The following is a 12,844-nucleotide window of genomic DNA, read 5'->3' as shown; positions in this document are numbered from 1 at the left end:
AAAATAAGATAAAATATCAATGCGCTGCCCAGTAAAACGCCAATCATACCTGCGAGCAGCCACTTATTATTAGAACCGGTTGGGGAGATAATGAATTAAATCATTATAGTTGTTTTAAATGAACAGTGAAATAACTGTGCACATGTGCGCATGCTGCCTTTTTAATACAATGTTGTTGCCATGACAGCGGCACACTACAGCCACGGTGCTTTGCAGTGATTTTTTTTTGGGGGGGGGGTTCAGCGTGCCTACGGCGCCTCTCAGCCGATCTGAAATCAGCGTAAAGCTCCGCATCGAGTGGCTTATCGCTTGATTTCGGACTTGCCTTGTATAGTCAACAGCACCGTCCCCTGCGATCAACCACTGCTGTCACACGCAAGCGTGAAATCTGACGTGATGCTCTTGCCACCGTCCCATTCAGCCGTTTGTTGGGATCCTCCCTTCAGACAGTCGTGCGTTTGCGCTGGTAACGAGAAACAACGGCATCGTCAGAGCAGTACTTAAACAGAGACGACCAGGTAACAGAGAGAAATCAATAAGTAACGGGATCCGGATCGATTTCCTGCGGCAATGTAAAGATGGCGAGAGTGCTTCACAACTTGCTGTTATTTCTAATCAGACTTGCGCAGAAAATCAGAGTTTTGGGGTATTGGTCATTGATATACGGTTATTGTGCTCTCTGCACCACCGTAGCCCTGCTGAAACTTTGGTGGAGCATCATCTTAAGGCCGACAACAACCTTCCAATGGGTGATTCGTGAAACTCCCCCGGCTTGTCTGAATGACACGTCCTTGGGAACCCACTGTTATGTTAGGATCAAGGTAAGACACACACACACACACGCATGCACACACACGCATGCACTTGGACATGTAAGGTGGAAAAGCCCATTGTGTGTGTGTGTGTGAGAGAGAGAAAGAGAGAGCCTGTTTTGCATGCTAAGATGTTCAGATGTTAAATTGCTACAACACCTTTCTGCGGTGTCGCGTCGTGAGAAGCCAAACAGGCCTGATCTGTGAGCAAATCAAGATGCGTGTTTTTATTTTATTTTTATTTTTTTCTTTCTGGTGAAATCGCGGTTTTTGCTGGCGCTGCGCTCAGGTGGTGCTGAAGGAGCAGCTCCTCCGCCTCACGTCTCCACATGTAGGGTCATCAGCGGCGGGCTGCCAGTCTGCCACTAAAAACCTGTGCTCAAGATTATGTAATTAAATGCCAAGGCACGTCTGTCACAAATGCCCTAACCTGAACCAAAGCTGATCGCCAGTATCGGAGAAATGATCCAATTTACTTATTACTGAAGTAGAACTGGCACCAGCGCAGTACTGTAGTGCTGCAGTACTGCATATACAATCTTAAAACAACGGCACGGAAGTATAGCAGCAAAATGTACTTAAAGTATTAAAAGTAAAAGTACTCATTATGCAGCGGAATGGTCCCTGTCACTTATATGATTATATATTCTAGTGATCATTGGTGTATTAACATATTAACGTCAGAAGCATTTTAATCATTTTAATTACTTTATACTCTGTCGGTAGTTTATTCTGTAAAAGTGCATCATGTTTGCACAAACTGATCATTTTTCCCTCCATGTAAAATCTTTATCTGCAAAGTAACTTTAGCTGTGGTATAAATGCAGTGTCAGAAAAAGTGCAGCATTGAAATGTGAGGTAGAAATACAAATGAGCAGAAAATGGATATATTACTCAAATAATGTACTAGTACTTAAATTGTTCTTCAGTACAGTACTTTTAACAAACCAAACCAACGTTTTCATCTGTTCTTCTGTTGCTTTTTTTTTTTTTTTTTTTTTTTTTTTTTTTTTTTTTTTTTTTTTTAGCCCTAAATGAGTTTTAAGAGCAATGAATCAGACTCAGCCTAATTCTGTCCTTATGTTGGGATCATACACGACGAAGTCATGAAACTTAGACAAAGATGTCAAGTTTGTTTCAAGACAAAATAATAAATAAGCACAGTCTGTTCCTGGGGATAACATGTTAAAGTGAGGACATACATTTCCAACAAGGTCCCAATTCGTTAAAAGACAGATATAAAACATGAAGCATAAAATTGATCTTAAAATTAAAAACTACATCATTGCAAACTAAACCAGAGAATGAGTATCCACATCAATACAACAAAAACACATTAATAGCTCAAGTGCAATCCCATGAATAACCCGCCACCTTACTCCGTAAACAAGCTCTGACCTGACCTCCAAAAGTCCCTCTTGTTTTTGTCAACTCCATATTTACTGGAAGACTGTTTCACAGTACAGCACCAGTATGAAAAAACGGCTTCTGTCCCCGGTGTTATCGCCATGTTGAGTACGAAACATTGTTATGAACAGATATTCAGGAGGATGCCCACTGATGATATTGTGCAGCCTCTGTTGTTTTGCCCTGAGCTGTGCAGGCAGGCAGCTGTTCCACACTTCCAAATTGATTACTATCAATGTAGTGTAGTCGTTACCGCTGAGGATAGTTTGCATCACCGGTAATTTGTTTGTTTAGCTGTCAAACTACTATCCCAAACAAAACAGGCACAGTCGAAGTGACACTGTATACACGACAAGACAAAAAGTTTCCGAGTAGAGACGACGAAATGTTCAGAAACGCTCAAAAACAGCTTCTGCTTATTGTTACGTTGTGTGGATGTTTGAGCTTCACTGTGCACAATCATGTATGAGTTTGAGACTTAAAGGCTGTTTTTATTTAAATGTTTACTTTAATTATTTTTATTTAATTTTTCTAGTTTGGAAGTCGTATGCAACTTAGACAAGTTTGATGCAGGAATTTGAAATCTCAAATACTGAGAATGAACTTTTCAGTGAAGGAGGGCATATTTTCTGTTTTCAGTGAGGGAAAAGGAGTAGATGTAATGTTAATAAATTATAACAAATCATTTTTTGTGTAAAAATCATATCAGACACAAATTATTATTTGAAGCTGGATATCTTTAGATTTCTGCAAGATAATACAATATATCATGATAGAGGTCCAATATGTTGTGACAGATTCTCATTTGTGTGTTGACTCAAATAAAATAAGCTGTATATTTCTTTTCCACATTATTGTCCACTTATTTCTCATGCGGCTGCACTTAGTCATTTTAAAATGCTGACTTGCTCTATTGTGTCCACTGAGTGTCTTTGGATGAGACCGTCAGCTTGATGTTTGCGTCTTAATGCCTCTGTCTTCTTTCCATCCAGGAGTCTGGCCTGAGGTTTCACTATGTTGCTGCTGGAGAGAGAGGGAAACCACTCATGCTGTTTTTGCACGGCTTCCCTGAGTTCTGGTAGGTGAACGGGAAATCAGGGTGGGGGTTGGGGTGCAGGGCAGTTCCGGTTACAATTGCAGCTCTACTGCATTCAGCAGCAGGAAAACAACATTGAAATGTATTTAGTACAGTTGCTGGGTTTGTTACATCGGTCACCTCTCTAAAATTTCCCCTGACTACGAGGATTCCTCGGCTCTAATGTTTCAGCTGCACTGTCTGCCTCCCGGACTGCAAAAAACACATCCACATCAGCGAGGAGTCCTCATTCACAGACATGATTTGCCATCGGGGAAAAGGGTCCAAAGCATTCAAGATCTCTTCCTCCTGATATGAAATGAAAAATGGTGTTGAGCGTTGCTCCTGGATTGAGGCCAAAGAGGTTGTCAAGAGCTGTAAGCCTGTCCATATCTCTAACATACTATCTAAGCTGTGGACAAGACAGGGATTAATTAATGAGGGGAGCTCGTTCTGCTTCACTTGCTGTATTCTTCACAGATATGATGAAGCGTGCTGCTGAGAGTGAGATGGTTGGAAAGAACTCTTAACACTTTCTTGAATTGTGCTAATTCCCTCTTAGAAATGCAGAGAGTCTATGTGTACGTCATAGGCAGGGTGGAGGGGTCTGAGGGGCTTACTTTGCTTTAAACCTCATTTATATTCTAAGATCTGAGGGCTCATTGCTGGGATCTTATCCTGACTCATCAGAATCACAGCCAGGGCTCTGCATCTTGCTTCCCCTTTGCTCGGCAGAGGAATAATAAGGAAGAAGAGGAGGAGGAGGGGAATCTTCAATTAGGAAGTCATCCCAGTCCACATGATCAGTGGACGGATTAGAATTTAGCACAGCTTCTATTACACTACAGTGACATTCACTCAGCTGGAAAAAAAAAGCTGAGTGCCAACTTTATAAAAAAAAAAAAAAAGAAAAGAAAAAAAAAAGGGGGGCACTTCATTGATTTTTTACCCGTCAAGTTCAGTTTAAATGGTAACGGGGAATACTACTCAACCTGTAAACAGTGTGTGGGACTCGTTGGGACTATCACGGTTGGCCCTTGTAGAGTCAGACTTTTTAACGGAGAACCTGCATTACAAACTGCAGGCATGGAGTTTAAAAGGCAAAAGGAGGAGAAGAAATGAAAGACACTATAGAATAGCATTGTGGGGAATGTGGGATCCAATGTTTTTGGGGGCTTGACCCCATAGTAGAACCCAAAAGTCATGATATCTCAACTCCTGCTGCATCAAGTTTCATCATTCTTTTTTAAAATCAGAATACATGGATGTGCAAATTGTTGGAGAGCTCCTCTTAAGGGATAGTAGGCTGTAAAACTAAGTGTGACAGTAAGAAGAAATTAAGAAAATAAATCATCTTTGCGTCTGTTTGTGTGCCTCAGGTTCTCCTGGCGCTACCAGCTGCGAGAGTTTAAGAGTGAATTCCGTGTGGTGGCCATCGACATGCGGGGCTACGGGGAGTCCGACCTGCCGCTCTCCGCTGAAAGCTACCGCTTCGAGTACCTGGTTACTGACGTCAAGGATATCGTGGAGTACTTAGGTGAGAGAACACAGGAGAAGTGTGTGTCTGTCATCTGAGATCACTCTGAGGAGTGGACACTGTTTTGAGTCAAAAATAACTTGTTTATCAGTCTTAAGCTGTGGACAGCTCTGATGGCCCGCCGCGTGGCATGACAAACTTCCTGTGACTCACCCTTACTGAGCATGGGACACTGTGCAGATACAGAGCCCACAGCCTGCTGAGCGCATGCTAACACTAGCAGGGAAGCTAGCCTGAGGCTGTCTGCACACACCAGCACCCACTGATAATTATCTGGCCAGGATGACAGTTTTATTTCTCTTTACTGGCCAGCACATCACAGTTTCTCTGTCATTTTAGCAGTAGTTCCATACTGTATGAAAACCTGTCTCAGCATTGAAATGTGTGGGAGTGAAGAGCCTCTAATGAGTACAGTCGAGAATGTCTGGGAACTCTACCCTTTTTCTTCTCCTTCACACCTGTCACTTCATATTCATGTGGTAAAGATACAAAGAAACCACAAGAATAAATCAGATATTCATGCCTTGAACACTCACAGACATTGTCCTCACATGTTTATTATTAATGGATGATGATGTGTAGGCTATTGCAACATGTGTCTTCATGTCATAGTTGTGGCCATCTCTCCAGCTGGGAATAATAACATCTGGGAACACAGAGACGTGGCTAAAATGAAGTCAGGTGGAGCAAGAAACACCTCCAGGAAGAGAAAACTAAGGCGTGTGCAATCACAAAATATAATCAACATTTTTGATCAACTCAGTGATGTTGTTGTGTTCCCAGTTCTCAGAAGTTACTTTGGTGAGTACAGTGTTATACCAACCAGGAGGAAAGAAAGAAAAAAACTATCCATTAGCGCAACATTTTGATCTTCTTCAGTCATAAGCAGCTTTAAAGCAGCAATAAAACTTCTTGGAACAAGCTGTAAACACATATTATCACCTTATAAACTTGTTGTGCTGAACATGTTGGCAAGCAAACGTGGAGTGGAGTGATATTAGCCTTCATTTGGAGACGGCATAGACAATGAAAGTCCATCATTAACTACAGTGTTCCTCTCCTGAGGTAAATATCTGCTCCTTCAGCTGCTACATGCTCCACTGTGTTCAGCAGCTAGCTGCTAACTTGATCTAATGTTTGGCGCTGGACAAGTAGTAGGACACTACAATGCTCTGTAGAGCCTATAATTAATTCTATGTGTGTTCAACACAGAGCAAAACCTCTTTAATTTTGTTCATTGTTATTAGAAAAATTGTTGAATACTGCAGCTTTACATAATGCCACAACAGGTGTATGTTTCACATTTTTAAGCCAATACAAGCCCAGCACAGAGGCACCATAATGGTCAGTAAATATTCTCAAGAAGCCTTTGAACACATCCCTTTATAAAAAATGTATATTGTCTTACAAAGTGTTTTTAGAAAGGTCTGTAGTTGACGTTTTGTAGCGTCTTGCACTGTTAATTATTTCTCAACAGGCTTTCAGGAGCTAAGCGCTCAATAATGCATATTGCTGTGCAAATGTTCCACTTGATAGTCATTTCAGCGGATGCCGGCGGGTGATCATATATAACTGCTGCGTTCGGATCTGTGATTGGACTGCAGAGCCTCTTTTTACAGCAGCTGTTAGAGCCCACATGGTCCACATTTCAGTCCAGATTCACAGTCAGCCACTGGTGCTACACCGAACCGTTTGGCCTTTAACCAATCAGGGGTTTTGCCTTTAACCACGTATGACATGTAACGTTTCCCCCTTCCCATTTGTGGTAACAAATATCAGTGCTAACAGTAAACACAGAAAGGCTGAGAGCAGAAACAGCCCCGTCATTTTCCAAAAGGGTCTCCCAGGCTTAGCTCTACGACAATCCCTGTTGAAGCTAATGTGATATCAGTGTTGAGATGAGGCTTGCTGGGATGATTCATACCAGTGGGTGTAAATGGTGCTGGTATAGGTAAAGGGATTAGTTTGTAAGGACTGGAGCAGTAATGTGATCAGAATCCCACAGACGGATGTCCTGACCTTGATCTGCATTTGGCTGCATGTCATGTAACACATCCCTTTGATGGGTGTATGTGTCTTCTGAGGGAGGAGGACAGCAATAATGAAGTGAGAATAGTATTGATTTTGAGCACCAACTCGCTTATTCATAAACATCAAAGCATCAGCCTGAACATCCAGCTCTTATTGCAGTCCTCATTATGCTCTCTTCTATTCCAAAAACGCTCTAATGGGCATTTGCTTTTCTTCCAAGGGTACAACAGATGCTGCCTCGTTGGCCACGACTGGGGTGGAACCATAGCGTGGCTTTTTGCCATTCACTACCCTGAGATGGTGACGAAACTCATCGTCCTGAACTGTCCCCATCCCTCTGTGTTCACAGGTATTGTTTCACTGCATGCGAATGGACAAATCCTCAGACATTTACCGTTTATATTGTGAAAGAAAACCAATTTTCTTCGTACTAATTAGAGAGTCTCTGGTTTGGCTCCTGGATTATCACCGCAATTATTATCATTAATTAGGAAATATTATTACTTCAATTCCATGTTTGCATCCATCTGGCAAATCCTCTTCTGCCTTAAGGGGAAGATGATGAGAAGCTAATTACAGGAGGCTAATGTGAAGCTGGAACAGCTGGTTTAACTGGTGCAGACGGAGAGGCAGAGTCATTGAGAGTTATCACGTCCACAACCCCGCAGCGTGTGAAGACTTGGCCTTTAATTACTGTCAAACAACTGAACTTCTCTCTCCTCTCCTCTCCTCTCCTCTCCTCTCCTCTCCTCTCCTCTCCTCTCCTCCCAGATTACGCTCTGCGTCACCCGAGCCAGCTGCTGAAATCCAGTCATTTCTTTTTCTTCCAGCTGCCCCGCTTCCCGGAGCTCATGCTCTCCATCAATGATTTCAAGGTGGTTTGTTATGTGTGGGCTTAAGCGATTTCAAGGTCAAGGTTGTGTTTGTGTGTGTGTGTGTGTGCATGTGTGTGTGTGTTTGCGTCTCCATGTGTGTTGTTTGTGTGCATGCATGTGTGTCTATATGCATGCGTACTTGTGTATGTTGCATGCTGTTCCAGTATCAGTCTATTTTTAGTGTATGCATCGGTGCAAACAGACTGTTTTGACAGAGGTTATTTATTGTAAACAAGATGAACAACTAATCCTGTGGGAAATTTGAAATCATAAAGTGTTATCAAATCATATGGTGAAGTCTAGAAGGACATCTTTGATTAGATTTACTCTTGCTCATATTAAAACAAGCCATTCAAATTTAGTAATATCATTTATGATATTTAAACATCATCATCATTTTTTGTTAACAGGTCAAAATACACAGTTCAGGTTTGCAAATGCACAATTTTCTTCTAACAATACAGATTTAGGTTTAGTGGTTTTAAAAGATGTTTAAATCTATAAATACGACAATTGTTTTCTTTGAGTGTACCGAGGCTAAATGAAGAATTAGATGAGAATATCACTCTCATGTAGTAAGCACTCACACCTATCTTTAAAAAATAAGGTTACAACCAGGAAACAGTTAGCTTAGCATAAAACTGGAAACATTAGTTTTTTCCAAAGACAAAACCAACAAGATAACTTGTTCATCAGTGAGCTGTAGAGGCAGATTTTGTTACATCTGGACAGATCAGGTTTAGTTGCCTCCCTCTGTTTCAGCTCTTTATGCTAAGCTAAGCTAACTGCCTCCTCACTTTAGCTTCATATTTATCCTACAGACATGAGAGTGGTATCCATCTTCTCATTTAACTCTCAGAAAGACAGAATCAGCATTTTTCCAAAAAATTTGAACTGTTTCTTAACTTTCCTTCAATCTAAATGACTATTAGTTAGCATTTTGTAGAAGTCAGCTAATGTTGGAAGTGTTTACCAGTGTGTTAGACTTTTTGCTAATTAAGTGTAAGATTACATAATGTTCATCTGCCTGTTGTGGACTTTTCAGAAGTAGAAGCACAGCATTTATTGTTGTTGAGGCAGCGAGTCAGAGCTGTGACTGAAGGTCATGAGAGCTGATTTCCCCGCTGAAGTACCTTTTCTGACTCGCATTACAATGACACGGGCATCCTTCTCTAAATGCTGTCCAGATCAGATCGTAGCAGTCACAGAAAATTCACCCCAGTGTTTGCTGCTGTCTCTGCTGTAGGCTCTGAAGGCCTTGTTCACCAGCCGCAGCACAGGGATTGGGAGGAAAGGCCGGTGGCTCACTGCAGAGGACTTGGAGGCCTATTTGTATGCACTCTCGCAGCCGGGAGCTCTGACTGGAGCCCTCAACTATTACAGGAATGTGTTCAGGTGGGGAAAAGCTCAGTCACTTAAAGATTTTGCTGCAGATGTTTTATCAGAAAACATAAAAAATAGCTCAAACAGACATTTGTGTAAAGGTTTAAATGTTTTTTTTTTTAGAAATATTAAATGATATAGTAACACTAATCATATATAAGACATAAAACATATAGTAGCTATTGGAAAAGGTATGCTGTTGCCATAGGAGACCATTCCACTGTAGTCAGTATCAGTGTTTGGTCTTGGTTGGTTATTGTAAAGTGTGATAAGAAAATCACTTGACTTGTACATGATGTGCACCCCCACATACTTTATGTTATATACTGAGTATGGTGTATGTGCAAATTTAGTAGCGCCATCTACTGTCAGAGCTCTGAAGGAGCAGAAAATGAAACATCTCTCTCAGTCTGTCAAGGCCACACCACTATCAATATATATATCTATATTTACACACACACCTTCGTTCTTAAATCTAAGACTGACTATCTGGCCAAGAGTGATCAGCACAAAGAAGATCAAAGAAGATCACAGTGCACGAATATCTGACATGTGAACCGTACATGCATGACTGAACGTGCCATCTGCTCCCTTCTCAAGCAACGAGTTACCTCAGAATAGCTTTTATACGCTTATGTAAAAGAAATATCGCTGACCCATGCCCAATTAGTCTCTCCACAAGCACATGCTTCACCTAAGCCCTATAGGGACGCAAAAATAGATATACATCCATCCATCCATCCATCCATCCATCCATCCATCCATCCATCCATCCATCCATCCATCCATCCATCCATCCATATTATATATATCCACTTATCCTGTCCAGACTGCTGGAGGCTCAGCACATTTTCATCGAGACATAAACCAACATGAATCATGATGTGTCCATTCAAGCGGGAATTCTGAAGATGAAGTTCACATGCTGTATGTGATCTCCTCTGATCTGATACTAATGATACAGTCGAGTTTTTTGAGTAAGAACCAAACCATAAGAATGTAATGTACAGCAGAGAGACGAGGTAGATTTCCATCCGCTGGTTTTTATGCACTTTTTATGTACGTTTTCATAAGAAAAAACTTTGTGGAAATGCCAGAAACTTGAAATTAAATCTGAAATGTTAGATGTGATAATTGGTGTAGGAAACAGACTTTGTTGTTTCAACTCCTGCTTCTGTTTCGTCTACTGTAGACAAAACATTCATGTCATGCTATTACTCAGTGTTGTCGGCTCAACTCCACCAAGAACCCAAAAACATGAACATGAGGTGAATGCCACTGGAACATGCCTGGTTAGCATGTCTTATTAACGCAGCAGCTGATAAAAGTGAGGCATACAATGTGGATCTGAAAAGACAAATTAATTAATTCTTTTTAATCTCAGGTTTAGAGAAGGATATAAGAGAGTTACTGCTGCCTGATTAATTATATAATTAGTTATATAAGGATTATCTCAAAATGTATCTGAGCCAACAAAATTTGAGTTGTCACAGTAGAAAAAGTAAAGTCAGCGTAAATTCTATTTTAGGTTACATTTCCATTTAAAATCTCTCCTACAACAAGAATTTTGATCAACTCAGGTTCTTCTCTCCTCTCTCTCCACAGCTCCCTCCCTCTGAGCCAGAACCATGTCAGGTCTCCGGTGCTGCTGCTGTGGGGCGAGCGCGACACGTTTTTGGAGCAGGAAATGGCGGAGGCGTGCCGCCTCTACATCAGGAACCATTTCCGTCTCAACATCATTTCTGGGGCCAGTCACTGGCTGCAGCAGGACCAGCCCGATATCGTGAACACGCTCATATGGACCTTCCTCAAGGAGGGAGAGGGACGTAAAGGCTACAGGAACTAAATCCACAGTGGGCCTCCTCCAACACTCTTTCCCCTTTCACTTGCCACACCTGGAAGCCTGGAATATGCCTGTGATACCAAGCAACATAGTGATAATGCAATCATTCTTTAAATCTTTCACATTTCAAATATTTTTTAAAGAAGTAAAGCAGTAAAGGAAAGAATCAAAGCACACTTCACTGGAGAGGACACTGTGCAGTACGTGTGACACATATTCAAGATGTTTTTTGCACATGACATCCGCCTTAAAGTTTGTCGGTTACAGCATTACAAATGTGTGGCAAAATCTCCTTGTGACTTGTATTGTGTGGTGCCTTTTAACTTTCAAGTTGTTGCAGTATAAAGATGTCCTGAGAGGTTGGGATGTGGCATTGTTTGCTATACTTGTATGTTTCATTGGGTTGCTCCACTCTGCTTTGGGCACAGTCCTTTGGGAGCTATAACTCTCCCTTTCCCTTTATCAGGTGGTGTTGTCTAAAGGAGTTTTCTTTTTTGTATTTCTTCTTCAAAGGTACTTGCTCAAATGTAGAGAATGTTGTTATCTTGATCTTCCTGTATAGAAATGTCAGTGATGGTTGACTATTGTACTATTTTGTATCTCTTCCTACACACTGCATTTTGAAATTGACTGAGCCAGGTCTACACCATTTGATTTTATAAATAAACCGAGTAAGTGTCAATCTGTTGGGCTTTGCTGTTTTTAGATAATAATACCAGAAGTGCGTTTGAAGCTCTGCAGTGCGCCTCATGCCCCCATGTGTTGTCACTCCAAACTTTTACACAGCAGAGATGAAAAGCACCAGAAACACTTTTGGATGTGCTGTTAAATATAGCACAGAGCTGAGTGACAGCGGTTGAAGTTAGATACTTTGGGTCTATCAGTAGAACAAACATTTTCATATTTTTTTTTTAGGTTTATATTTATACCTTCACCACATGATTTTATGCCGTCAGAAAGGCTGATGTGGAATCACGTCGAGGTGTGTATTCATCTGACAGATAGTCTTACATAAATAAGTATTAGTAATGTGCCAGCTCACAGCCACACACACATTCACTGATGCTCCATTTGGGGAAGAGAACATCCAGGAAATGGATGATTATGCTTCACACCAGCAAAAAAAACAAACAACTTAATATACTTTATATTTTAAAAGTATCACCAAATTATCCTAAATTGGACTTTTGTAGTCCAAGAGACTAAACTACATATCCAAAATTTTGCTGTTATTAATAAGTTACTGTTAATAATGCATAAAGCATTACAAAAAAAATGTATTAACCATTAACAAACCAAATAAATTACAGCTTAATCCTATGAATTATGCCTTAATAGGAAGTTATACTAATGTTGCACCAAATCACTCTGCAGTAGCTCTCTCTCTCTCTCTAGTCAGATTAGACATCGTCTGTGTTCATGGCTCTAATGCTGATTCAAACATTTACAGGTACATTTGCACTGACATCATAGTAGAGGAGTAATGATGCAGGAGCGGACTACGACATCAATGCCAGCTAGGGGCAAAGCTCTTTTGCTGCCTTCACTGACAATTGGAATTATAATTTTTTACAATGAAGGGTATATATAATTGACTTCTATAGAAACTGGAAAATATGTTTTTTGGTCAGTGTTTTTGTGACATTTAATTATTAAATTAATATTGCAAATATGGAGAGTAAAGATGATTTTTTTCAACAATTATTAGCTGTTTTGTTAGAATATATATTTTAATTCAAACAGAAATGAATGAGACTGAAAACAGTTCAGTTGCCATATGAAAAATTAGAGATAGAAAACTGGAAATTTTCATATATTTTTAATTTTTTGATAAGGAAAATGTATGAATTCAATTTACCAAAACAGTTAAGTTAGTGTGAC

General features: G+C 40.5%; 1 protein-coding gene across 1 annotated transcript; it reads left to right on the top strand.

Moving 5' to 3' along the window:
• Positions 1 to 271: 271 nt before the first annotated feature.
• Positions 272 to 11,645, top strand: ephx4 (epoxide hydrolase 4). The gene is made up of 7 exons (XM_023416512.1): positions 272 to 821; positions 3,212 to 3,297; positions 4,674 to 4,831; positions 7,083 to 7,211; positions 7,634 to 7,737; positions 8,984 to 9,132; positions 10,726 to 11,645. Exons 1-7 carry the CDS (start codon positions 579 to 581, stop codon positions 10,964 to 10,966), a joined length of 1,110 nt encoding a protein of 369 aa, XP_023272280.1. The 5' UTR covers positions 272 to 578; the 3' UTR covers positions 10,967 to 11,645.
• Positions 11,646 to 12,844: the final 1,199 nt, after the last annotated feature.

The sequence above is a fragment of the Seriola lalandi genome, unplaced genomic scaffold (assembly GCF_002814215.2).
Source record: "Seriola lalandi dorsalis isolate HSWRI2012SDOR001 ecotype SW California unplaced genomic scaffold, Sedor1 jcf7180002054566, whole genome shotgun sequence".
NCBI lineage: Eukaryota > Metazoa > Chordata > Actinopteri > Carangiformes > Carangidae > Seriola > Seriola lalandi.
Note: the sequence above shows the minus strand (reverse complement) of the source record. Positions and strands in the feature narration are given on the sequence as shown.